The 27,877-nt window shown below is 34.5% G+C and overlaps 3 protein-coding genes across 3 annotated transcripts; 2 read left to right on the top strand and 1 right to left on the bottom strand.

Moving 5' to 3' along the window:
- The first annotated feature begins 5,454 nt into the window (after positions 1 to 5,454).
- LOC133200698 (ZZ-type zinc finger-containing protein 3-like) lies at positions 5,455 to 7,012 on the top strand. The gene has a single exon (XM_061336463.1). The coding sequence runs from the start codon at positions 5,473 to 5,475 to the stop codon at positions 6,883 to 6,885; it is 1,413 nt and encodes a 470-aa protein (XP_061192447.1). The 5' UTR covers positions 5,455 to 5,472; the 3' UTR covers positions 6,886 to 7,012.
- Positions 6,933 to 12,877, bottom strand: LOC133200699 (decapping and exoribonuclease protein-like). The gene is made up of 7 exons (XM_061336464.1): positions 12,425 to 12,877; positions 10,515 to 10,741; positions 9,830 to 9,925; positions 8,165 to 8,279; positions 7,898 to 8,033; positions 7,678 to 7,772; positions 6,933 to 7,496 (listed from the first exon to the last, which is right to left on the bottom strand). The coding sequence occupies exons 1-7, from the start codon at positions 12,832 to 12,834 to the stop codon at positions 7,388 to 7,390; spliced, it is 1,188 nt and encodes a 395-aa protein (XP_061192448.1). The 5' UTR covers positions 12,835 to 12,877; the 3' UTR covers positions 6,933 to 7,387.
- A 150-nt stretch (positions 12,878 to 13,027) lies between these two features.
- Positions 13,028 to 23,002, top strand: LOC133200896 (inactive serine/threonine-protein kinase 19-like). The gene is made up of 8 exons (XM_061336712.1): positions 13,028 to 13,170; positions 14,543 to 14,676; positions 14,909 to 15,060; positions 15,169 to 15,310; positions 15,443 to 15,539; positions 15,613 to 15,769; positions 16,968 to 17,056; positions 21,578 to 23,002. Exons 2-8 carry the CDS (start codon positions 14,553 to 14,555, stop codon positions 21,621 to 21,623), a joined length of 807 nt encoding a protein of 268 aa, XP_061192696.1. The 5' UTR covers positions 13,028 to 13,170; positions 14,543 to 14,552; the 3' UTR covers positions 21,624 to 23,002.
- The last annotated feature ends 4,875 nt before the right edge of the window (positions 23,003 to 27,877 follow it).

Raw genomic sequence — 27,877 nt, 5'->3', positions numbered from 1 at the left:
CAAGCTTTTTACACTATGTATTATATGACAATTGAAGTAAAAAGAAGAACTAATATACTGTATAAGCATAAAAAGAGGCAATTTTCTCCAAATGCCAGGATACCTATATTTTTCTATCCTAAATTATATTTGTTTATCAATTTTCAATTAGAAAATGCATAGCTGTTGTTTTTATTCGCATTTCCTTAGAATATATTTGAGATTTGATAATTTTCCCTATATAATATGATTAACTATAATGATGAACTTAGAAGAAATTCCATGGGTAAATTCACGTTAGTATGTGAAATCAGAGAATTTTTGTGAGCATTTTCAGTTACTTAAAAGCTGATTTTCAGAACCTGAGAATCGGACTACCTTAAGCAAAATTTGCGGCAAAATAAACTTTCAAAACAAGCATTTTTTCTTCTGATTGCAGGAATGGTCACCATCCATTCTACAATTAACTTTACACGATTACATTAAACGGGTTTTTTAAGGTCTAGAATTCAAGGGCCTGGGCCTTTCTAATTGGGAAAAAAAATAGCGACATTTGTATGGAATTGGGAAGAACAATTTATACAAAGAAGTACTGAAAAAGATCAAAGCAGTGCATAAAGCAGATATAACTGGACTCCTATTGGCTTTCAATTTGAAAAAAAAAAATTACTTAACAATTTCTAGGCAAAAATTGTAATCTGTGGGCCCGTGAAGGAGATTAATGAGCGATAGGCAACCTTGCTTTGACATGTACATTTGTTCATCGTTTGGGAATTTCAAAGCAAAAATTGGGGAAAATATCTGCTTTTCAGCATTGGGATTAGGGCCTTATTTCGGCCCCCTACAGACCCTAAAAACACCTGCACTAAATAAAAGTAAACATTTACGAAGTACGAATCTGTTTTCAAAAGGCGGGGTCATCACAGTTTCTTGAATCTCTGTACGATAATGAGGACGGTCCACTTTTTACTGACTTCAACATAGTAAGCGCATGTTTGTCTTTTGTTCTGTCCTTTCTGATATATTTTGTTTTATTCAATTCAATTCTTTATTCACTCAAAACCAGAACACTGGTACAAGAGGAACATATACACATATATACAAACAAAAATTACAGTCAAGGGTCAAAAAATAGACAAGTATATAAAGAAAAAAGAAAAGAAAGTAAACATATAATCAGTTATATATATGGAGGATTCAAGAAGGACAGACAGTTTTGAAGATTTTCTTAATAAATTTTGACAATGATTTTTGTATTTCTACATTATTTGTGTTCATTAGTTCATTAAATTTGAAAGTGTTAGGATTTTTACAATATCTATTTTGGAGAAATATTTTTCTGTCATTCGAAAAGAACTTGCATTCCATAACATAATGAAATTCATCACCAATAGTTTTACAATCACAAATGGTACATATTCTTAAATTTCTATCAATATTATTTCATCTACCTGTTTCAATTGGCAAATGATGATTACACGTTCGTAGTTTTGTAAGTGTAACTCTTAAATCTTTCGGTAAATTCACCAGATAATTTTCGAAACCAAAGTTTGTTTTAAAAATTCTATAATTAATACACTTGGGTGAACTATCAACAATGCTTCTCCATTCTTGTTCGAATTGATTTTTTAGGGTATCTTTAATAATTGACTTAAGCCAGTTAAAACTATGAAATGAAATATAAGACAATCCACAAGAATTAAGCTCATCTTGAACACATTTTATCCATGGATGTACAAACGACCCATCGATATAAAACCTATAAAAATATGAATAAATCACATTTGTAAGCTTACTTTCATGGACTGTTAAAATTTTTGCCCAGTACATAACCATTTTTAATTTTATAAATAATAACAGTGGATATCTGCCTGTTTCTCCATACACCATACAATTTGGAGTACTAGATTTAAGATTAAGAATAAATTTCAGGAATTTTAAGTGCACTTTTTCTATTATGTCTAAATTTTCATATCCCCAGACTTCACAAGAATAATGTAAAATTGGGTTGATGACTTTATCAAAGAAGTCTAGCTGACAATTGTAATTGGTAAATTAAAATAGTGAATTTTACGTAAGACTTCATACATTGCTTTTGAAGCTTGTTCTGCTAAATGTTTTTTTTGCATTATTAAACTTTCCACTTCTTGACAGGAATAAACCCAAGTAACAGAATTCTTTCACATTTTCAATAGCCACACCATTATATAAAAATTTACGTTTTGCCATTGGACCTTTAGAAAATATAAGGACTTTTGTTTTGGCTATGTTAACACGGAGTTTCCATAAATCACAGTATTCAGCAAACACATCAAGAGACTTTTGTAAATCAGAAGCAGATTCTGACATTAAGACCGTATCATCAGCATAAAAAAGTATACATAGTTTCAACATGACAAACATGTCATCTTGCTTTTGTTGACTAGGACATGTAAAGCCATGTATTTGATTTCTGGTTAAATAATCCTCTAAGTCATTAATGAACAATGAAAATAAAAAAGGTGATAAATTTTCCCCTTGTCTTACACCGACATTAAACATAAAAAAATCTGATAAGTGTTGACCTATTTGTACCTTTGATTTAATACCCTTATACATGTTTCTAATAAATCTGAGACATTTTCCATCAATTCCACTTTGTAAAATTTTAGTCCATAGACCATGTCTCCGGACCGTATCAAAAGCTTGCTTGAAATCTACAAAGGCACAGAATAACTTCTTTTTATTATTCACGGCATATTTGCTCAGAAAATCAATAACAAATATATTGTCAAATAAATTCTGCAATATGACTACATTAAGTAGTCATATTGCAGAATTTATTTGATAAAATAAAATATGTCAGAAAGGACAGTTCTCCGTTTAAGGAGGCTGGGTGGTCAACAAATTAACCATCAGATATAACTTAATTTTTAGATATGATATCTTAAGCTGTCAACTATCATTTGGCAAACAAAAATTTCATACACTTTAGTTTTAAAATTTGATCATTTTTGTATATCTTTATATGGAGCTCTTCTTCTAAAGGAGATCAATATAGTCTGAAAATGGCCACAACCACCCAGCCCTCTTAACAGTAATTGTATATTTGCATTAATAATGTGTCCAATGTACATTAATAGACAAACATGCGCTCATAGTCTCATAGTTTAAAAGAGAAAAAAATGCTTCTTCTTACATTTGCTCTCTCTGTTATGACCTCAAGTAACATTCCGTCACGTGACTTGTAAAGTAGCATGTTCTGTTCTTACAATGGCGTTCGAACACGTCAAATTGTCAGGCATCGAATTAAAATCTTCTTTACTTACATGGACGTGCTCATATTATTAATTTCGTTCTGAAACCTTTGTTAATATAGTGTACTTGCAGGTCCGTAGAACAAGGGGGGGGGGGGGGAGGTGGCTGCCCTTCCCCTACTTTTTCTGAGTATAGTACTGTATTTTGATATAGTAAATTTTCATTTAGGGAGTTAGATGCTAGTTCCCCCCTCCCAACTTTTTGTTGCTATAAGGTCGAGCACTGGCAAATTCCAGGATTTGGACAGTTAAGGATTTTTTTTTTACCCGTCAGATTAGTTTGGTATTTTGAGAAGTTGCCCCCTACCTTTTTTGGACAGTTTAGGTTATTTTTCTTGCCAGATTTTTTTCGGGAGGTTGTCCCCCTATTGAAACCGTCGGTACAGGCATGACTTGTGCCATACAGAATAAAGAGGGAGATGGGAAATAGCGATCCCTTTTTTAAAACATGCTTATGTAGTCTAATTTTTCTTATACTGTTAGCTACATCTCTCATGCATACCTAATGTTCAAGTGTAAATTCTCTATATTTGGAAAGCAGCAAAGACAAAAGCATACAATTACTTTATTGAATCCAACGGCGGATCCAGGAATTTCATAACGGAGGGGGGGGGGGTGCAGTAGAAGGCAGGGGGTCTGGGGGCTGCATTGAAGTCCCCAGCGGGTCCAGGATAAAGCCCTGGTGGGGGTCCGGACGAATTCTATAACAAATAAGAGGTGTTTTTCCCTTGATTTTAGGATATTACAAACAAAATGTTGGATCCGCCTTTAGAATCACAGTCTAAAATCATTTTAACATTTAAATTTGATACCAAATTGACAGGATTCTTTAATAAAAATGTACAGAATTGAATTAGGTTATAAGATATAAAAGCAACAGAAGCGACCGAAACACCCCAAACCAGTGCAGTCAACTTTTTTCTTCTGGGCGAAAAGTTTCAACATCGGTCATTTATCGGAGCGTATTTTAAAAAAAATCCGCATGTAGCTCATGTACATGATTTTTTCTCTTTATCTGTTCATGCATAGTAACCAATTCTTTTTCATTTTTTGTTTTGTTTTGGTTTTTTTTTAATATAAAATGTATACCTTAATTATACAGAAGTGAAAAACTCAATTTAAGGATAAAATCCTTGCAATTAAGTAGGAACAGGGACTGTGTTTGTGTGTGTGTGTGTGTGTGGGGGGGGGGGGGGGGGTGCTACGCCTGCCAGTTTTTTTCGCAAACCGCACGGCATTAATGAACGACTTATCCCCCATTATGTCAGATAACTTGAATGAAGATCGACAGTTTTATACCTTATGGTTTATTTAACTTAGCCTTAATTTATTTCTTTGTCAGCTTGCTACCTGCCTACAAAACTGAAGGTCAGTGGTCCGCCCCCCCCCCCCCCTTCCTTTCTCCCCGTCTAGACCCGCGCATGGTATATCAATATTGTCCAATTATATCTATCCATGAGAGAAAATTAAATAACCTTTGCTACTTTCTCTGCCCCCTTTTTCGTGCACTCTACCCCCTCTCAAGCCCATTTCACAACGCACATCTTTTTAGGCTAATATCTTTGTGTTGGATTAAGTAAATCTTTCCAATCCAACTTATCTTCAATAAAATACAAGATATGTCCAAAATAAAAAGTAGAAGGTATTTTTATTAACATTTCAGTTTAATCTTTATTCAAAACAGACTAAAGAATAAAGAAAAAAAATATTTATTTGTTTATTTTATTAATTTCTTAATTAGTCAATTTAAAAAGGTATCTACATACATTATCGTCGCAAGCCATGGGTTTTGTGTCCATTCTATTTCCAAAACCCGTGTTTGTGGAAATAGAATGGACAAAACCCATGGCTTACGACGATTATCACATCATTTTATTTTTTTCCAAATACAATCGGGATCGACATACAGTTGTCGATCATACAGGAAAAATAAAAAGAAGCGAATTATAAGAATTATATGGTAATTTTATCCTATTACGCATTTTTGAAAAGGTTATTTTATACTTTCTTTTCTTAATTCAATGTTTTAACTTCATAATTTACAAATAAATAAATAAATAAATAAAAAATAATTATAATTATCTATTTCCGTACCCTTTTCGTCTAATATACATACCTTATCGCACATGTCAAGAACTTTCACTTTCCTGTTTCCATTTTGCAGGACTTTTTTTGACTTTATCAAACCCTAATAAAAATGTCAGACTGTAACTTTGTATCACAGGACGTGAGCATGGATGGAACAATGAGTGACGATTCTAATTTTGCTAGCACGTCATCCTGGACCGGGGTCGCCACATCAGAGCCGATGGACGACAAAGAGAAGGATGAGGACATTGAATCTTATTACTTCGAGTCGGACCATCTAGCGTTTCGCGGAAACAGCGATTATAACACAATGTTGAAAACGATAGCCTTACTAGAGGCACAAAGAATTCAAGCTATAGCAGACATAGAGAAGCTGCATGAATGCATGGATGATGCTCTAAAAAGCCCAATTGAGTTTGTAAATAAGCTGCAGCATGGTGTAGATCTAGGTTTACCAAAAGCACAGCAAATTGCAGAACTCCCTGAAATCAACTGGGAGAAATACACAAGCTCGGTTGACTTTTCCAGTTTTGGATTTCCTAAACATGTGACTCGATTAAGAAAGCAGTTAGTTGAGGGACCAAGCAATCCAGAATGCTTGGATGACTCCGTGAAAGTGGAGGGTAATATGACATTAGTGAGAGGTAGAGTAAAAGGAGAAGACAAGACAGAAACATTCAACAAGTTATGGACAGCAGAGGAACAGAAAAGATTAGAGGAACTTTTGGTAGAATTTCCTCCTGAAGAAGTGGAAGCAAAACGATGGGCAAAGATTGCAAATGCACTTGGAAACAGAACACCTATCCAAGTGGCAAGCCGTGTGCAGAAGTACTTCATTAAGCTTGCCAAAGCAGGGCTCCCAATTCCTGGGAGACTTCCAAACATTGCTATTCACAGACCAAAGCATTCACATAGACATCAAAGATTCCAGAAGTTTTACTACCAACCATCCACATTCCTGACATCCCACGAACCTCCAGTTTATATGTCAGATGATGAGAATAATTCAGAATCCTTCTATGGTGGTGATGAATCAAAAGAAAACTTCCTGAGTTCTGGATTTGATAACTCAGACAATGATGAAGATCCAGACGAAGATGAACTCATTCCTATTGAACTGAGAAATACACCAGAGTATGAAGAATTGATGCAACTGAAAAAACTAAAACACCACAAAATGAAAGTGAAGAGAGAAGCGACCACAAAACATTTTGGCTTCAAATGTGATGGTTGCAATTGTGACCCAATAATTGGTACAAGGTGGCATTGCCAAGATTGTGATCAAGAAGACTGTGTGGATTTTTGTGAAAAGTGTGTCAATAGAAACATTGAGGTAGGACAACATAACTCCAGTCACCGCCTAACAGCTGTAACGAAGGACTACACTGATTATGGGACACATAACTCCAGTCACCATCCAACAGCTGTAACAAAAGACTCTGCTGATAGTGATTATGGGACACAGTCTTTCATGCCAGAGGGATATAACTATTTAGACCCAAATTACATGCCTGCAACATAGGCAAAAATCACAAACAATAGCTGTACATAACAATAGTAAAAAAATCAATCAGTCTGTAGTAGAGTTTATTTAATTGCAACAACAGATATTTTAAATAGCAGATGGTTTTAATAAAGGTAAATAATCAGTGTGTAATGTATAGTACATGCATAGGTATAGTTTTGTATGAACTTATGAAGTGGGATGTCTCTATGTATATGTTATACGTGTAGTGTAACTTCCATTTACTTTGATATACTCAGTGCATATATTTTATCACAAAATATAAACCAAGTACAATATATTAATACTATCTTAACATCAGAAATGTTCCGGAATTTTTTTCAATTATACTTTTCCATTTTGCTTTTATAAATCTGTGTTATAAGATATAAAAAGATTGTAAGAGTAGATTTCTACAGTCTGGTAATATGAAACATGGCTGGAATTAAGGGGATATCTTGGTACAGATGTGGGAATCTGCCTCTCATGTGTTATAGGATCACAACTGTTCACCAGGGTCTCAACCATTGTCGGTGTACCACTGAGGTAAAAACTCAAACCTGGAGCCAGGATCCTGAACAGAACAAGTTATCTCCCCTGGAGGGGTCCATTCAAACAAGTAAACTGTCCTACAACACAAAAGATTGACAGGCCAAATTCAGAATGTTATGAGAAAAAAAAGGAAATCCTGTGTCAAATGTTCAAATGCATGTGCAATCTGAGAGTAAAGTTTCATGATTTATTTTAATGACTATAAGTTTTAATGATGTCTAGTTTGAAAGACTTTAAGTTTTAATGATTATAACTTACCTGGGGTCATCTTTAACACAGATTCTCTTCACGTGAGAAAGAAATTTGTCCAGAAAATTGAAACAAATCACTGGATCCCACCCATCACGTTCATCCTGCAAATAGTGAAGACAATAAATACAGATGAACATTCATTTTATTGTGAATGCCTTGAGTAAAGAGCACACTTAGATAAAATTTGCCACTTGTCTGTACATTTTTTTGTTTATTAGTTACTTGCCTTGGCTTGATGAGGAATTTTCAGCGTTTTCATTTTCTCAAGGCTATGCACCACCCCATCATCATCACGATAACCACAGACAATAGTTGGAATACCCACAAGGAAACTCTGGGCCCACCACTTTATTAACTTAAACCTTAAATAACCTAAATATTGTTAGTCTGAGTTTCAAGAGTTATGCCCCTTTTCATTATCTCTGTAACTTTAATGCTGCTGTCAAAATAAATATCATCCTACTGTAGATTGTAATGCAAGTCTAATCATTACTTGATAAAGTTCCTTTCTTGTCTATAATTATCTAGCTGCCTTGTTGTTTTGAATTCTACATATTTACAGGAGTCCTTTGATTGAAGGTCAATCGCATCAACTTCCCCAGAGAACACTGTATATAGAGAGAAGAAAAAATGCATACAAATCATGAAAACTAAAAACAGTACATGATTGCACATTATTATTAGTTTGCCTTGTACCTAAGGTTAAAACAGAATATTTAAGCATTTTTTCAATGCGAATTCTTTTTAAAAGGTTTGCTGGCTTTGTTAAAAAAGATTTTTAAAGGTATATTATAAATTTTCAATGGATGACCAACTACATGCAAGTCCTACCCCTAGACACAGAGGACATGAATATCAAAACCTTGGTAGATGGCTAGCTGCTCATTATATTCATTCAAACAGTTTCCTTGATAGATGTCAAAGAGTAAAGGAAAATTTTGGAAATTGGCATGAATTTTGATGGTTTTGTCCCCATCCCCCTAGGCCCCAGTTGGACTATGATCTTGATATTAGCAGTTTTTGTTTCCCTTTGTCCTTAGCTGGTATATACCAAAATGCTGAAAATATTCAGAAATTCATGAATCATGCTTTACTTTGTCGGAGAACAGATGGCAATAGGTCATTGTATAACATCATTTAACATTTGCTCCTTTATGCAATGGATATGCTGTAAATTCCTGAATTAACACTGGTGATTAACATGACTTGTAGACATCAAATTACAAGAACATAAATATGTGAGTGGATTATTAAGACATTTATCATGTATATCACCAACAGCAAAATGAAGATTTTTCTTTCTTCAGTGTTGCTTGTTGCGAAATTACATGACAATAAACTCCTTGCATATTATTATATTTAGGAATCAACAGTAGCTCATAGGATATCATTTTCATATCCACAGTTGTGACATCACAATGGTTTTTGTGCAAATTTGATCAAGTCAAATATTGTGGATTTACATATATAAAACAGTATAAAATATGAAATAGCAATGTGTAAAACAGGATAAAAACAATCTCCCATGGTTTGTGGTTAGATGTAATTCATTGTGTGTTTTTATCCCTTCACCAAGGCTTGGGGATAAAAACTTGTTGAATAAAAAATCATATCCAACTACAAACCATTGGAGATCATATACGTATCTAGATAGATCTCTATTTGACAATCATATTTTAATAAGACAGAATTTACATGTTTTGGCATAGAACCCATTAAGTGGCTGTAATATGATAATGGAATCCCTAAGTTCCTTACACATTGAGTACTTCTCTAAAGTGTGATACTGAAATCCCTAAGTTCCTTACACATTGAGTACTTCTCTAAAGTGTGATACTGAAATCCCTAAGTTCCTTACACATTGAGTGCTTCTCTAAAGTGTGATAATGAAATCCCTAATTTCCTTACACATTGAGTACTTCTCTAAAGTGTGATACTGAAATCCCTAAGTTCCTTGCACACTGAGTACTTCTCTAAAGTGTGATACTGAAATCCCTCAGTTCCTTACACATTGAGTATTTCTCTAAAGTGTGATAATGAAATCCCTAAGTTCCTTACACATTGAGTACTTCTCTAAAGTGTGATACTGAAATCCCTAAGTTCCCTACACGGTGAGTGCTTCTCTAAAGTATGATACTGAAATCCCTAAGTTCCTTACATAGTGAGTGCTTCTCTAGTCTTGATCTGACCACTGTACAGTATGCTTCACAATTATTGACTGGTTCTCCTGTGTTTGGAATGCCATCTGGTTTATCTGTAGTAGAAAAGCAAGTAAATAACAGTACCTCCTAGCAAACATAGAATTTCTAAGAAAACTAGAGGTACTGTGAGCACTGACCTCACAAAATGATACCCCCCCCCCACCTCCCATGTGATTATAATGGCAAAGTCCATGTTTTGCTGTGGGAGACCAGAAATTAGTGTCGGAACAAAAAGTAAGATAGGAGGTGCACAATGGCACTATGTAACAAAGATTCTGTGAAAGTCTTATTAAATTTCATTCAGTGGACTGGTATAAGAGGAGTTGCGAATAAGAGATGGGTACCCCAAAGTGAAACGGATGGATGTACAGACAGACAGATGGACATCACCATCACTATACACCCCCCGCTTTTTCAAGCAGGGGTATAAATATACTTGGTGTCTACAAATAATTTGCAGAAGTACTGATCTGTGATTTTCAGTAGCAAATTATTAAGATAATGTGCCCATGTATCAAGTTCATATAACTCTAGATGTGCTTATTCATTTCAATGCAGGTATAAATCTACAGTTATAAGTTCCATGTCTTTTAGGTACAAGTTCTTGATTCTGTCTGACAGGTAGTCTGACATAAAACATACCTGAAGTAACATACTGTTCAAATTTCCAGCCCCAATAAGACATTTCCCTTTGCCTGTCTGACATTTCTTGCTTCTGTTGCTTTCGGCTTTCTGTATCAAATTCACACATGTAAAATGTATCTTTGTGCCGAGTAACAGCTATAAGCCAACCATCCCTGTTTTCATAAGGAGTGCAGAGCAACTTTGTCAGAAGCCCCCTCCAACAAACAAAATCAGTATGAATATTCCTGTAAATTATAAGTAGAAACATGACATGAAAACTAAAGTTTTAAATCTTCCAAATTCAAATTAACCATGCTCATTTCAAATGAAACATTATTTAGATATAATTTAATTTTGTTTGTATTCTAGCCTCTGATTGGTTAATATCCAAAAAGGAACACAAATTATTTCTGTATAACCTGGTTTGGTATGGGGACACCCCCCCCTGACAACCAGCTGAATCGTCTGTATCCATGCAATCCTCTCATTTCCAGTCCTCGGGATTCATGGAAAATTCCAGATTTAATAAATGTACCTTTAACTTCAAACAGTAACTTGGATCTTACCAAATGTAAACAAAACAACATGGCTGCTAGGACTATGTATCAGTTTTTACCTCCCCTCGCTTCCCATCACTTCCGTTACTAGGGTTTTATTATTGAGCGGCAAATTTGAACTAATAAAAAGCAACGAAATTTTACACCCACAGTTGTTTAATGATTTTTGAATTAAATTATAAGGAATGACTCTAATTCTTGGCCAAATTATTCGAGTATAACCTGGTTTGGGTCAGTTTACGCTGTTTTATAATCCGCTTCGCGCATTATAAAGCGTAAACTGATCCAAACCAGGTTATACTCGAATAATTTGGCCAAGAATTAGAGTCATTCCTAAAATGTTAACATTCAACAGTATGAGGAGGGCAAAGTTCCCAGAATCTGATGAATTGTAGAGGTTTACAAGATGCATTTTTATTCACCTCTCTTGCTCATTTTACTTTAAATTTGTTAATCAATTATGTATCACTGTGTATTGTTTTAAACTTATCAAATCTTACACCCATACACAATAGCTTATTAACTTTTTTAATTGAAACAAAAAAAAAAAACAAAACAACAGAGAGTACTTTGTAATTTTGCAGGGTCCAGCACATTACACGAATTAATCCTACTATAATCATGATAATGTCAGAGTCTAATTTGTTTTCTATGTCTTTGATTATTGTAACACAGATTTTTTTCTCATCATGTAATATCTACTTCAGTGTTTTAATGTTGCTTCCAATTAAAATTTCTTCTTCTGTATCCATTTATTTGAAAACATTGTGGATGCTCGGGTATATAGGAGCATACAGGAGTATGCCTAGATATGTCACTGAAGTACCAGAAAGGCTATATGTTAAACATATTTCTCATAAGTTTTTTTTTTGGGGGGGGGGGGGGGAGAAAAAGTTGTTATCCTCTATAGAATATTCTTATCAATATAATGCTATTGTCCTACAGACTTGGTTTAGTGAGGAAATACTTTCTTTGTGTTGGCAATGCAGCACAGAAACAGAATTAGATAATTCTTATTCATGTGTAAACTACAAATAATTCAGAGAGTTTCAAACATCAACAAGGCATGTAAATTTAAATCAAGGAAATTTGTTTTTTAGATATATGCGTCAATTTTTACTTTAAATGGATTATTTTCTTGGGTACATGTATATATATTATGAGTATATGCAAGCTCAGAAAGGTTGGAAAAGATTAATTGAATAATTAATTTCAGTGCAGCACCTTTTGCATTTATCAAAAATCGTGCCATAGTGGATCTGCTCTGTTTTGCTACGTGCAACTACATGGAACATTCTAACTGGGTTGAGGGCTTGTTCCGAGACACAGATAATTCCAACTAGTCATCCTTTAATACTTGAGCAAGCTCACCTGATCTTCCCTTTCTCTTTGTCCGACTTTTTCTTCTCATCTTCTAACAAAAACTTTTCTCTGTTACAACAAATCCACTTCAGAATATCATTTATATACTCTTCTGAATTTTCATCTTTTTCAATGAAATTATGATATCCTTTTCTTAAATCAAATTTAACACTCTGAATATCTTTTGGTTGTATATAGTATTTCAACTGACTTCTGTTATTGTGGAAATTCCTTTTTATGTCTAGAGACAAACAACCTATTTCTGTCGGCTGTCTAAAAAATGGAAAATTGCCAGTTCCTTTGAACAAACTGCTTGGTCTTGTTTGTAAAGAGGTGAGAGTTTGGTATCTTCTTTGATATTTATTTTTGATGTCTCCACAGATAGGATCATCGTCTATTTCTCCATATGAACGTTTCATTTTGACGACAGAAAAAAAGAGAATTACATGTCATACACCAAACATATCCCTGCCACTTTTTTTCTTGTTTACACGTGTGGAAAATGAAAGTACATTAACGGAAGTGGATTATTGGCCAATAAAATTCCAGGTTATCTTTTTTTCCGTTCCTAAAGTATGGAAGCTTCCAACAGTCTCAGAGTTTGGAAAAATAATTTATTTTGCAGACATTTACATTCACTGTTTTAAATGAACAATCGGGGTTAACCGAAAGTTAAGTTTTCCAGTCAGAACTTTCAACCGGAGCAAGTTGTGTTTATTTAACTTCGAAGTCCAGTAGAAATCAGACAGGTGCAGGTGCGTCTAACCTTGTTTCAGCCTTAAACGTTTTGGGCCTCTGTTTTTTCAGACTATTGCAATTTCTTCCCATAGGCAACAGCCTAGTTTGTAAATAACAATATATCTACTGTATATAACATTATTTTATAGTTTAGTAGACATTTATTTTTAAAATACAAAATTAAGCTGGTAAAGCCTATGTTTCTTTCTTGAACCCAATTTTATATTATAATTTGGTCTGGCACAATATCTTGATTTAGCTATATAGCTTGAGCTAACTATATAGTTTCATTTTATTTAGCTCTTCAAAATAGCTTGATTGAGCTATTTTGTCATATTTTTTCTTAAATGTGCAGTTTTTCAGCAGGTAAAAAAAGTTGAACTTTGATACAATGAAAGTGTTCAGCTTTGGACTGTTCTGAAACCAATGCATGAAAAAAAGTCACTCATCAAATATTGCATCTCCTTGAGGGACTGTGTACTCAAAGTTCAAAAGTTTTTGGGGTTGTATAAAGCAAGTGATTTAAGTGATAGCCGCTTGGTTTCAGCAGGGTGTATTTTGTGTATTATTTGTTTTTCTAGGTGTGTCTAAATACACTTATTAAAATAAAAATAAAAAATCCCTGATATTAGCATGTTCTAAATATATCATATTACTGTACATAAAAACAGTGAGGGTATGACAGTTGACATCTTCGATTTCAGGGGGTGCGTCGGTTCACGCTCGATTTTAATCTATATCTACACTTTTCCTACCAATGTTGGGTGAGATCTAGCTTAAAAAACTGATTGAATAAAGCCCTCTAATCGTCTGTCGATTTGAACTTGCCTTATAAAACATGAGTTAACCAAAATGTCCTTGATACCTAGCATTAAAACTGAAAGCAACAGAAGTGAGGATTTTTAACTATGTTAAATATAGAGGCATTCCACAATTATACAGAAAGTCTAGAGGGATCAAAAACTGCATGAAACTTGTTCTTTCTAAAATGTTTCAATCACTGAAAAAAGATAGACATCCTCTTCAGTGTACAAAAGCATAGAAGGTTCATAATCCCTCAGTTCACATTTAGAATTTTTTTTATTTAATGATAATGATTGTTAGAAAGAAATCTAATATTAAACTTGAATGCAATTAACTTCTGATCAGAATATCCTGCAAGGATAAATTGGACAGTTATTGCCATTATGTTTTATGTAAGTTAAACAGTCTTTAATGCAGACAGAGTTATCCCTCTTATTAAAGGAGCTATAGAGCTGCAGCTTGAGTGGCACTTGGCATTGTTAGCTGCATTAGTTTGCTTGTATTGTTAAAAATATAGCTAGTCATAATGAAGTATTAACTTAGTTGGGAATGAAAAAAGTATTCTTTAAATTCTATATTTTGTAGAGTTTAAATCATGTCCAAAAGGTCCATGGTTAATGATCTGTATAAGTCCAGAAAAAGAATCTGCACTGCTTCAATTTCTTCTGCCAAAGACACACCTGAGTTCAACGATGGAGTGAATGGAACTTCATTCTCCAGTAACAAAATACTGTCTTTTATCAGGAACACACAGAATCTGGCAATTTATTATTCACTGTATTTTTAAAGTTGAATATGGCTTCAAGCATTGTACAGAAATTTTAGTTTGAATATTGATATTGTCAAACATTTGTTACTTAGGAAATTAAACATTTCATTTCAATGAATATTGATATTGTCAAACATTTGTTACTTAGGAAATTAAACATTTCATTTCAACTTTTGTTTTAGCGGCAGAGATACCCTCGGACACCAAAGTGTCACTCCTCCATCTTCAACAGTTATTTCCCTTAGATAAGTTTGAAGGAAGATTACCAGTAGTGATAGTGAAACATCAACTATACAGCTTACTGAAGGACAGAACAGCTGTCGATAAACAAATAGTAAGACTTACACAAGCTAGACTAAGCTCAAGTGATGTAAAACGTGCTGAAAATTAGTTAGATTTTAGATTACAGCTACCAAAAACTCAAGTCAAAGTGTTTTTTTAGGATGATTTAAAACAAGCCAATGAGATTAAGTTGTTCAAGCTTGGTGCTGAGTTAGATGACTACTGTATTGTGTTCACTGAGGCGTATCGAGATCATGTGATCAGTGTGATGAAAGAACTCTCCATCAGCAAAAATACTTGTAGTAAGAAGTTCAGACTGTATTATTACAAACTCCAATAGAAGTTAACTGGTTAATAATGATGAGTTGTATGAGAAAAAAAAAAGTTGTTTTCATGAATTATGAGATACATGTATATCAATATGACTTTTGCAGATAAATTTGTGAATACTGTCATAAAGAAATATACAGATGTCTGCATCAACAAAGACACTTTGATGAATGAATTCAACTTCACAGACTCAGAAATTACGTAAGAGGTTGTGAAATTGTTCTAGTATTACAGAAACATTCAGGTAAATAACTGTAAACTATCTTAATTCCAGGCAGCTGGTGAAAGCCTCTGTCCTCACAGTGAGGGATGTAGGGAACTGGTGGATTGCTTTACCTAATGCGGGAGTCTTCATGAAGTGTTTTCTACGAGGAAGAAAGGCCATTCTGACAATGATAAGAAAATGCAAATACCGAGAGATTCTTCAAATGGTAAGGAAAAGCAAATACTGGGCGGTCCTTCAAATCGTAAGACCAAGATATCGAAATTACAAACTGAACAGTAACATATAAGTACATGTAATTGAATCATTAAACAACAAAGTACATTATTGGCTGTATTAGGCCGAGAAATTTTGGATTTTACAAGTACAATAATATTTTGTGTAAGTTGGAAGTGAATGATTTGAACAGCTATTAATGTGAACACGGACAACATTTACAGAGGATGCAATCCAAATCCACTTATAAATTAAAATATAGAGGTGACATTTGTAATTTACATTATTAGTCTTGTCCACTAATTCAAGTACACCAAATGTATGATTTAAACAAATACTCATAGACATTTTGCTCCAAATGCCTTAATTCATGATTACACTCATTAGTTGTTGGGGAAGATTGCACTAAAGTTTGAGTAATTTTGTACCATTATGTATATTTACAGTACTTTTTGGTCTGTCTGTCTGTTAATCTGTTTGTCTGCAAAAACTTTAACCTTGCCCATAACTTTCGAACAGTTGGTGCTAGGTCTTTCCTATTTCACATGTTTACTCTTTTTGACTAGATCTGTCTCTGTTGACCATTATTTTTGACTTGACCTCTTGACCTAAGAGTTTGAGATACTTTTGAGAAACTTAAACTTTGGCCATCACTTTGGCTTTCACATGTTTATTCCTTGTAGAATCTTTCTTTGGGTACCTTTATTTTTTGATCTCTTGACCTTAAAGTTTGACCTACTTTTGAAGGAGAACTTAAGCCTTGGTCATAACTTCTGAATGGTTGGTGGCTTTTATATTTTACATTTGTATTCCTTATGATGAGATCTTTCTTTGGGTTCCATTATTTTTTACCTCATGACCTTGGAGTTTGACCTACTTATGAAAAACTTCTAGATTTGCAATGAGCTCCCATGCAGGGGCATCAGTGTTTCTCAAACACATCTTTTTTTTTTTATTTCAATACACATGTATAACTAAGGACAAGTTTAGAAACCATTAGGATACATATCCATGTACAAATGTAAAACTAAAAGAAGTTGTTACAAGTAGAGGTGTAACATTTCTCTTCCACTATTGTACAGAAGTACAAACAAGTAGAGCATCAGTCTTGTCAGAGACCTCTGGTTTAGTTTTTACTGATTGATAATTAATTATATGTATTTAAAGAGAAAGCTTGTTAATAAATACAGGAATTGGAACAAAGAAAATGGCCTAAGATTTGCAAGCTGGGACTTCAGTATCACATGCATGAAGTAATTGGTGCTGATCTCATAAAATGGTAAGTCTCTATACGTACATGTATGTATTTTATTTTCAGCTCACCTGAGCTGTAAGCTCAAATGAGGTTTTCTGATCACATTGTTTGGTGTCCTTCTGTCTGTCCTTGCATCACACATAATTTGACTATCTTAAGAGCCACTGGGCCAATTTCAACCAAACTTGGCACAAAACATCCTTAGGTAAGGGACAAATAAAGGCCATGTCCCCATCTAAGACTGGATAATCAAGAAAAGGCAGAAATAGGGTGGATTCATTTAAAAATCTCAAGAACCTCTGGGCCAGAAAAGATAAAACTTATATAAAAGTTTCTGACATAATGAAGATCATACCATGAAGATTATAAATTATGCAGGTAGGATAGGGCTACAAGAGAGGATCAAAGTTTTATGCAAGAATATACATTTACTGTATTTAGGAAGAGATCTTTAAACATCTTCTCATGAACCACCTGGCAGGAAAAAATGGAAAACTTTCTAACATCAAGTCATTGTTCTGAGGGTGCAGGGTAGGAGGACAATAGGGGATCAAAGTTTTACATTGGTAATTTGGAAATTTAAAAAAAAAGTAAGAAGTTGTATATCACACTAAATCATGTAATTGTGCAAACATTCCCAAGTTATGTAGATTCAAGCTTCTAGTCAAGTTATGGGGTTAGGATGGGATTACAATATAGGGTCAAAATTGTTCATAGGAATACAAAGGGGGAAAAAACTTTCTAAAGAAGAGCAGGGTCATTGTGACTCAAATTAGAATTGTGGCTCATTAATCATGAGCCGCTGTGAGCCAAGCGCTCATGTGAGCTTGTCTGATCGAAATGTGTCTGTCTTCTTCTAGCTGTCTATCTGTCTGTTAACTTTTCACATTGTTTTCTTCTTCATAATATAAATGCAAATTTGTTCAAATCATGACCCCAGTGGGTAGGGTAAGGCCACAACAGGAGATCAAAGTTAAACATGGGAATATATCGGAATCAATCGTTTAAACTAGCCCTGGAGATGGGATGGGGCTACAATAGAGAATCAAACTTTTGAGAATGTATTGGAAAAAATCTTTTTTTGCCCTCGCCATAAAATGCTAAGTCATAAAGTTTTACTCCTTTCTGTCTGTCATTCCTTTGTAGTTTTCTGGACTTTTTTGGGCATTGTTTGTAGATAATAAGCTGTTTTTGGTATATCTGACTTACAGATTGAATTTGAGTTTCATTGATCCATTTTTAGCTCACCTCAATGAAGTTGGGGGAGCTTATGTAATACCCTCGGCGTCGGCATCAGTGTCGGTGTCCCAGGTTAAGGTTTTGGAGCAGTTTTCTTTTCAAGTACTTCTATGGCCTATATTAGTCAGAGATGCATGGAGGATGCTTCTAGTGTGTTTTATTGTACCAGTCAAGGTTTCAGATGCTGCAATTTCAGCTAAAGAATGACCAGGTTAATGTTTTTGGAGCAGGTTCAAGTTTTTGGAGCAGGTCTCATTTACAAGTAACTATAAGCCCTATATTGACCACTCTTGCATGGATGATACATCTAAGGATGCACACCACTGAACTTGCTTCGGATGCTGGATCTGACCTACATTTTCCGGATGAGTGACTAGGTTAATGTTTTTGGAGTAGATCTCATTTCCAAGTAACTATAAGCCCTATATTGACCAAACTTGCATGGATGAAACATCTAAGGATGCACACTACTGGACTTGCTTCGGATGCTGGATCTGACCTATATTTTCCAGATGAGTGACCAGGTTAAGGTTTTTGGAGCAGATCTCATTTCCAAGTAACTATAAGCCCTATATTGACCAAACTTGCATGGATGAAACATCTAAGGATGCACACTACTGGACTTGCTTTGGATGCTGAATCTGACCTATATTTTATGGATGAGTGACTAGGTTAATGTTTTTGGAGTAGATCTCATTTCCAAGTAACTATAAGCCCTATATTGACCAAACTTGCATGGATGAAACATCTAAGGATGCACACTACTGGACTTGCTTTGGATGCTGGATCTGACCTATATTTTCCAGATGAGTGACCAGGTTAAGGTTTTTGGAGCAGATCTCATTTCCAAGTAACTATAAGCCCTATATTGACCAAACTTGCATGGATGAAACATCTAAGGATGCACACTACTGGACTTGCTTTGGATGCTGAATCTGACCTATATTTTATGGATGAGTGACCAGGTTAAAGTTTTTGGAGCAGATGTCATTTCCAAGTATCTATAAACCCTGTATTGACCAAACTTGCATGGATGATACATCTAAGGATGTACACTACTGGACTTGCTTCGGATGCTGGATCTGACCTATATTTTCCGGATGAGTAACCAGGTTTAAAGTTTTTGGAGCGGATTTCATTTCCAAGTAACTATAAGGCCTATCTGAACTAAACTTGCATGGATGATACATCTAAGGATGCACACTACTGGACTTGCTTCGGATGCTGGATCTGACCTAAATTTTTGGGATGAGTGACCAGGTTAAAGTTTTTGGAATAGATGTCATTTCCAAGTAACTATAAGCCCTATATTGACTAAACTTGCATGGATGATACATCTAAGGATGCACACTACTGGACTTGCTTCGGATGCTGGTTTTGACTTACATTTTCCAGATGAGTGACCAGGTTAAAGTTTTTGGAGCAGATGTCATTTCCAAGTAACTATGAGCCCTATATTGACCAAACTTGCATGGATGATACATCTAAGGATTCACTCTACTGGACTTGCTTTGGATGCTGGATCTGACCTACATTTTCCAGATGAGTAACCAGGTTAAAGTTTTTGGAGCAGATCTCATTTCCAAGTAACTATAAGGCCTATCTGAACCAAACTTGCATGGATGATGCATCAAGGCACGAACAATCTCAAAACTTGCTTCGGATGCTGGATATGACTTACATTTTCTGGTTGAGAGACTAGTTTTAAGTTTTCAAATAAGTCTATTCTAAAGTAACTGCAAGCCCTATCAGAGCAAAATTGCATAAATGTTGCATCTAGGGATGCACACTCCTAGATTATTAGTTTAGTGTGGGACTTTGCCTTACTTAAAGACAACATTTGTTGAGGTGAGCTCTGTAATCTCTGATTACCTATGTGTATGAAGTTGTATCCCTTAGACTTCAAAAAATTCTAATTCAATGTTTTTTATACACCCACTTGAAAAGCTGGTTTATAGTGAAAGGGGGGGGGGGGGGGTTCACTATGTCCATAACACTTAGGGGTATCCATTCTCTTATCTGTAATCCTATCCTATACCACTGAATAAAATTTAATGAGACTTTCATAGAATCTTTATTACATTGTTCCATTGTGCACCTCCTATTTTATGTTTCTATTGGACAGATATTTGGAGTTTCCCATAGCAAAAGTGCCATTCTTTCTATAATATTGGAGGTTACTCATCTCTTATCTGCATCTTGCATGTACCACTGAATAGAATTTAATGAGACTATTACGGAATCTTTATTATATAGTGCCATTTTGCACCTTCCATTTAATGTATTGATCGGGCAGAAATTTGGGTTTCCCATAGCAAAACATGAACACTGCCATTATACTTGATAAAGGAAATACTCAATTTGTTAACGCAACTCCACCTAAACCCCTGAGTGAAATTCAATGGTTCACAAAATCTCATTTACATACTGCCAAGAAATGCACTTTGCCTTTATACTCATATTGGAGTGGAGGTATCATTTTGTGAGCTCAGTGCTCACAATACCTTTAGTTTTACTTAACATTGCTTGATATTTACGCACACTTATATCTTTCTATAAAAGGTATATAAAAAATGAAGAAAAAAAATATTTTTTACATTTAATGGAGCCTATCAGATAATGGTATCATTTTTCCATCATTTACAGTTGAATAGGTGGTAATGATTTTGATGTGGATTTGTACATCTATAAGCAACCCTTAATCATGAGCAGCAAATATAACAGATTTCTATTTATAACTGTATCTGTAATTGAAATGTACTATTATATTGTACTTAATAGAGTTAGGGTATTTATGTGTGTGTTAAATATCAATCTGCAGTTTAGTATACTTTGTTCTTACAATTACCGAAACTGCAGTACAGTTAAAATTCAGTGTCCTGAATACTGATATCTCAAATGCCATGGATATGTCAAAGTGATAATGAAGTAAATTATTATAGAAACAAGTGCCTGTTATAAGCCTACAATTTTAATCCAATGTTTTAAAAAAGTTTGATTTAGAGCAATGTATTTTTATCAATTGTTTTGCCTTTAAAGGGTCATAATATTAATTCAGTCAAAAAAAAAAGAAAATGATCAGATTCCCATCAAACTTCAACTTCTATGTACTATCGTGTTGCAAATTTAATACCGATAAAAGTTTGAATATACAAAAACAACTTCTGGAAAACAAGAGTTTTGGACATCTGAAGCTAAATTCTGCAGTCACCAGGCTTTCACTGACAAAGGACAAGTAACTATGATAATGATCAGTTGATTTCAGCACTTCAATTGTCTGATTTCATTTTGTTTTCTGTTTTTTAGCATTCAGACAACCTCAGGACAATTACTTCGTCTCAAGGACTCCTAGTCCTACAGGAATCTCCTCTAACAGTTGCTCCTGTAGGATTTCCTAGTCCTTTGGGAATCTCCTCTAACGGTTGCTCCTGTAGGATTTCCAGTGCCATCTGTTGTACAACATCAACACTGCTGTGATAAAGACAGGACTCAATGGCAGGTTTAGCATAAACAGCTGAATCTAAAAGAAAAGAGCAATCAGATCATTGATGATATTACAGATTTTTAGGTCAATATTATTTATTTTACCCATTGTCTTTCTGTACATGTTGATTTTGTTAATGAGAGTATTGTTAATGAGCATTTCCAATTAAAGTGAATCAGACCTGGAGGACTGTGGCTCAGTTTGTTCATATGTGAAGTGAATATGTGTGAATGATTAGTGTGGGGTATTTTATTTTTCATCAGACAAAATATTTTTCATTCTATTTAAGAGACGAACTTATGCATTGGTAATGTTTTCTAAAAGCACCTCTAGTTTAATATATGTATGTGTTTCTGATCTGTTAATTTTTTGATGACTTTCATGATTTATTGGAGAATAGTGTCTGTGATATTTCTCTGATCTTGACAATAACTGTAGTAGAATAAAAATGTTCCTTCTTTTATTTGAAAAGAAATAAAACTTTATATAAATATAAACTTTAGACAGGCATTATTTCTCTGTATATATGTACTGACATGGAATCACTTTTTAGAAAAGATTAACAAAGACATAGTTATTCTCTGATCATTACACATTCTAACCAGTTGAGCAACAGTCTCCGCAGAGATTGTGGTTTATGTTTCTTGATTACGTTGAAAGGAAGCCTGTCTCTCTTAGAATTGAACCCTATAACATTTCTTAATATCTTAACATGTTTTAGTTTGCAAAACAATGAAGATTATGACGTCTATGAAATTTTATATATTTTGGATGATGCAGATTCTTTTATTATGCAATATACTTATCATTGTAAGTCCTTTGTCATTTGACCTTTAGGATTCTACCTCAGGTACTGTTGGTATTAAATCTATATTTATGTTATAGCTAACATACATTAAAGGAGACTAAGAAATATTCTTACATTTATACAGCCACAATATTCTGCCTCATATTCAAAAATATATTTTTCACTTTTTAAAAAAAAACAATGTGTTCTTTAATGTATATGTATTAAAAATGGAATTTCAATGATGTGACATGTTTTATAATTTTGGAGTGTGTTTTATAATGTAAATGATATTAACTTTGTTTCTAGTGTATTGATGTTCTGTATTCACTGTTTTATTTAATGAGTTAGTTGTGAAAAGGCATACTTTTATAATGCATGCCTGCAAAGAGAAGGGTACTAAAAATTATTTTAATTGGTTTTTGAAGTTTAGGAACTGAAATAAAATGTTTTGGATTTGTGTTTGTTTTTACCAAATTAACTGGGTTTAATTAATATTAAAACATGTTCCCTACATAAATAAATAAAATGTGTTGAGATTTTTAAGCTTTAATATAATCATATAAGTAGAAAAATAATGGCTTCCTTCAAGTGAATTAAATTCAATTATTAAAAATGTAGCAGCCAACTAGGACGAGCTATAAATTGTCTTATTAGCTCACCTGAGCTAAAAGCTCAAGCTTTTCTGATTAAATTGTGTCTTGCCTCTGTAAGCTTTTAATATTTTCAACTTCTGCCATAGAACCTCTGGGCCATTTTCAGCAAAACTTGCCACAAGTATCTTTGGATGAAGAGTTGTTCAGTTAAAGAGAGCTGCATCCTCTTTCAAGGGGAAATTAAGAAATTCATGAAAATTTGGTGGCATCTTTTAAAAAATCTTTTTTATCAAGAACCGCTGGGGCAGAAAGGAAGAAGGTTGTATGAATTCAAAGCTTCCTGACATGGTACAGACTCAAGTTTGTTCAAATGAAGGACCCAGAGGGTAGGATGGGAGATCAAAGTTTTACATGTTAATATACAAGGAAAAATCTAAAGAACAGCAGGGTTAATGAAAATATCTTAAATAGTTTCTTTAAAACTGAGTTTTAGACACAATAAATAGTAAAGTTCATTGGGAAGGTCAAGGTAAAAAAAATGGACACAGTTGATAAATTCTCACCAAATTATGTATCAGTGCATAAGTTTATATAAACAAGATGTGTTTGTGAAACACTGATGCCCCCGTGTGGCAACTTATAGCAAAGGTTAAACTTTCTCAAATGAAAATCAAATATGTTGGTACCAAAAATAAAGTCTTGTCTCGAGGAATATACCTGTGAAATATGACAGCCCTAGAAGCAACCATTGAATAGATATGGAAAAGGTTTAAGTTTTTCAAAAGTAAGTCAAACATCAAGGTCAAATGGAAAAAAAATAATGGTGCCTAAGGAAAGGCCTTCTCACAAGAAATATACTGGTGAAATATGAAAGCTGAAGCACCAATCATTCAAAAGTTATGACAAAGGTTTAAGTTTTCCAAAAGTAGGTCAAACTCCAAGGTCAAGGTAAATGGATTACAATTGTTGGTATCCAAAGGAAGGTCTTGTCACAAGGATTACATATGTGAAGTATGAAAGCCCTAGCCCCAACGGTTCACAAGTTATGGCGAAGGTTAAAGTTTTTCAAAAATAGGTCAAACTCCAAGGTCAAAGGGTCAAAGTTGTTGGTATCCAAAGGAAGGACTTGTCAGAAGGATTACATATGTGAAGTATGAAAGCCCTAGTACCAATTGTTCAAAAGTTATGGCGAAGGTTAAAGTTTTTCAAAAGTAGGTCAAACTCCAAGGTCAAAGGGTCAAAGTTGTTGGTATCCAAAGGAAGGACTTGTCACTAGGATTACATGTGTGAAGTATGAAAGCCCTAGCACCAATTGTTCAAAAGTTAAGGCCAAGGTTAAAGATTTTCAAAACTAGGTCATTCTCCAAGGTCAAGGTCAATGGATTACAATTGTTGGTATCCCAAGGAAGGTCTTGTCACAAGGATTACATACACTGTATGTGAAATATGAAAGCCTTAGCACCAACCGTTCAAAAGTTATGGCCAATGTTAAAGTTTTTCAAAAGTAGGTCAAACTCCAAGGTCCATGTCAAAGGGTCAAAGTTGTTGGTATCCAAAGGAAGGTCTTGTCACAAGGATTACATATGTGAAGTATGAAAGCCCTAGCCCCAACTGTTCACATGTTATGGCCAAGGTTAAAGTTTTTCAATCTCCAAGGTCAAGGTCAATTGATTACAATTGTTGGTATCCGAGGGAAGGTCTTGTCACAAGGATTACATATGTGAAGTATGAAAGCCTTAGCACCAACCGTTCAAAAGTTATGGCCAATGTTAAAGTTTTTCAAAAGTAGGTCAAACTCCAAGGTCAAGGTCAAAGGGTCAAAGTTGTTGGTATCAAAAGGAAGGTCTTGTCACAAGGATTACATATGTGAAGTATGAAAGCCCTAGCTCCAACTGTTCAAAAGTTATGGTCAAGGTTAATGTTGGGTAAAATTTTGTAAAACTAGGTCAAACACCAAGGTCAAGGTCAAAAGGTCAAATATGGTGGTACCCAAAGAAAGGTCTTGTCACCAAGTATACACATGTGAAATATGAAAGCCATAGCTCCAACCAATCAAAAGTTATGGGCAATGTTAAAGTTTTTGCGGACAAACAGACAGACAGGCGGACAGGGCAAAAACTATATGCCCCCGAATCTTCGATGCGGGGGCATAAAAATATTGATAAGCTAGATAGCTCTCGCCAATATGTATCAGCATCAAAATTTCTGGAATAGTATCTTTAAAACAGAGCTAAATTGGATTAATTTTTTTTCTTCGAATTGTGGACCCTGGGGTTAAGGCGGGATACAGGTATTTGGCGGTGGGGCATCTAATATTTGAGAATTTAGAATTTAATACGAATGATGGTTCAGTAGGGTTCTGGGAAAATTGTTGACACTAGCTAAGAACATGATTACATGTATCACAAATCCAAATGTTATGATTATATATTAAACTTGGGGAGCCATAGCTAGTTTATGTTCACCTATTGTAGTGTATTAGTGAAAGTGATTCCACTTTTATGTATACTAGATGGATTAATGTCTGCGTTTAAGGTTTAGCAGTCATATGGCAGTCATAAGTGGCAATTGCTGCAAGTCAGATAGCTCAGGTGGTAGAGCACCTATTGAGAGTTCGGGAATTTAAGTCCATGTATATCTTCAAATTCTGGTCTGGCTCTAAGACCATTAGGGGACGACCATTAGATTCTGAAGGGGGCTGGCAGATTTTGGAAATAAATAATCTGTCCTTGAAAATAAATATTATCAGTCTTCCACTGGCAAGTAAATAATCTATGATTGACTAGTGCTACCCCCCCCCCCCCCCCCAATGAAATAGAGTTTGGGTGTTTCCTTTCTTTATGTCCCCGTAATCGAAGATTTGGGGGTACATGTACCGGTATATAGTTTTTGCCCAGTCTGACCGTCTGTCTGTTTGTCCGCAAAAACTTTAACATTGCCCATAACTTGTGATTGGTTGAAGCTATGGCTTTCATGTTTCACTTGCATATTCCTTGTGACAAGACCTTCCTTTGGGTTCGAACATATTTGACCTCTTGACCTTGGAGTTTGAACCACTTTTGCAAAAATTTACCCAACTTTAACCTTGGCCATAACTTTTAAACAGTAGGTGCTAAGGCTTTTATATTTCACATGACATGTGTATTTATCGTGACAAGACCTTTCCATGGGTGTAAATATTTTTGACCTTGACCTTAGAGTTTTAAAAAAAACTTTAACCGTGGCCATAACTTTTGAACAGTTAGTTCTAGTTCTTTCAAATTTTACAGGTATATTTTTTGTGACAAGACCTTCCTTTGGATACCAATAATTTTGACTTTGACCTTGGAGTTTGACCTACTTTTGAAAAACTTTAACCTAGGCCATAACTTTTGAACGGTTGGTGGTAGGGCTTTTATATTTTGCATGTTCACTAAGTATTTCTTATGACAAGATCTTCCCTTGCATACCACTAATTTTGACCCTTTGACCCTTGGAGTTTGGCCCACTTTTAGAAAACACTAACCTTGACCATAATTTTTGAATGGTTGGATCGAGCTATGGCTATCATATTTCACATGTGTATTCCTTGTGACAAGACCTTCCTTTGGGTACTAACATATTTGACCTCATGACCTTGGAGTTTAGTTGACCCACTTTTGCAAAAATTTTCCCAACTTAACCTTGGCCATAACTTTTGAACAGTTGGTGCTAAGGCTTTCATATTTCATTTGTGTATTCATCTTGACAAAACATTTTCATGGGTGTAAATATTTTTGACCTTGACATAAGAGAAGGACCCACTTTTAAAAAACTTTAATCTTGGCCATAACTTTTGAAGAGTTGGTACTAGGACTTCCAAATTTCATGGGTATATTCTTTGTGACAAGACTTTTCTTTGGATACCAACAACTTTGACCTTGATTTTGGAGTTTGACCTACTTTTGAAAAACTTTAACCTTGACCATAACTTTTGAACAGTTGGTGGTCTTTTATATTTTGCCTGCATGTGTATTTCTTATGACAAGGTCTTCCACTGCATACCATTGATTTTGACTTTGAGTTAGAGTTTGACCCACATTTAGAAAACATTAACCTTGACCATAAATGTTGAATGGTTGATGCCTGGGCTTTCATATTTACCAGGTACATGTATATATCCATTGACACAAAATAAATCCTTGGGTAACAACATTTTTATCTCTTTACCATGGAATTTATCTTGCATTTGATAACTTTAACCTTCTCGATCATCTTGGAAATAAATAATCTGTCCTTCACCGACATGAAAAAAAAAATAATCGGACTCGGAAAAGTTTGCCAGCCCCTCCCCCCCCCCCCCCCCGACCTCAGAATCAAATGGTCGTCCCCTAAACCGAGAACAGACTTAAGTCAAAATTTCAAATCAATATATTTTTGAAATAATTTTGATAATGAAACAAAATTTTCAACTTATTTTTGAATTTGAGCTAAAAATGGAATTTTTTATGCTCATACGTTGAATAGAACTCAAACAACTCGATATCTTTTAAAAATAAGCCAATGTCGATTTTAAATAAAAGTTATACATCCAGTTTATCTGTTTACTAGTTACTGGAATAATCAGCAAGTATTAGATATAGGCCTATCCCATTTTACTCAATTCTGTTACATTTTCGTTAACGAAATTACTCGGTCATTTTCTTAAACTACAATAAATAGTTTATATGTCCTTTATGAAAATGACCGAGTAGTTACGATTGCACAATCGGTTTCATTTT

This window comes from Saccostrea echinata, unplaced genomic scaffold, assembly GCF_033153115.1.
Source record: "Saccostrea echinata isolate AGI-Se365-2 ecotype Australia unplaced genomic scaffold, CSIRO_AGI_Sech_v1 ptg000041l, whole genome shotgun sequence".
Classification (NCBI taxonomy): domain Eukaryota; kingdom Metazoa; phylum Mollusca; class Bivalvia; order Ostreida; family Ostreidae; genus Saccostrea; species Saccostrea echinata.
The sequence above is the reverse complement of the archived record's forward strand: the minus strand, read 5'-3'. Positions and strand labels throughout refer to the sequence as shown.

What these genes read in the sequence shown, in the direction of transcription:
- LOC133200698 (XM_061336463.1), top strand. Translation starts at nt 5,473, where the DNA reads ATGTCAGACTGTAACTTTGTATCACAGGACGTGAGCATGGATGGAACA.
- LOC133200896 (XM_061336712.1), top strand. Translation starts at nt 14,553, where the DNA reads ATGTCCAAAAGGTCCATGGTTAATGATCTGTATAAGTCCAGAAAAAGA. An exon ending in ACCGAGAGATTCTTCAAATG is followed by an intron (nt 15,770 to 16,967) that starts GTAAGGAAAAGC and finishes TAATAAATACAG; the next exon opens with GAATTGGAACAAAGAAAATG. An exon ending in GGTGCTGATCTCATAAAATG is followed by an intron (nt 17,057 to 21,577) that starts GTAAGTCTCTAT and finishes TCTGTTTTTTAG; the next exon opens with CATTCAGACAACCTCAGGAC.
- LOC133200699 (XM_061336464.1), bottom strand. Translation starts at nt 12,834, where the DNA reads ATGAAACGTTCATATGGAGAAATAGACGATGATCCTATCTGTGGAGAC. An exon ending in AAATTCCTCATCAAGCCAAG is followed by an intron (nt 7,773 to 7,897) that starts GCAAGTAACTAA and finishes CACTATTTGCAG; the next exon opens with GATGAACGTGATGGGTGGGA. An exon ending in TGTGTTAAAGATGACCCCAG is followed by an intron (nt 7,497 to 7,677) that starts GTAAGTTATAAT and finishes TTTGTGTTGTAG; the next exon opens with GACAGTTTACTTGTTTGAAT.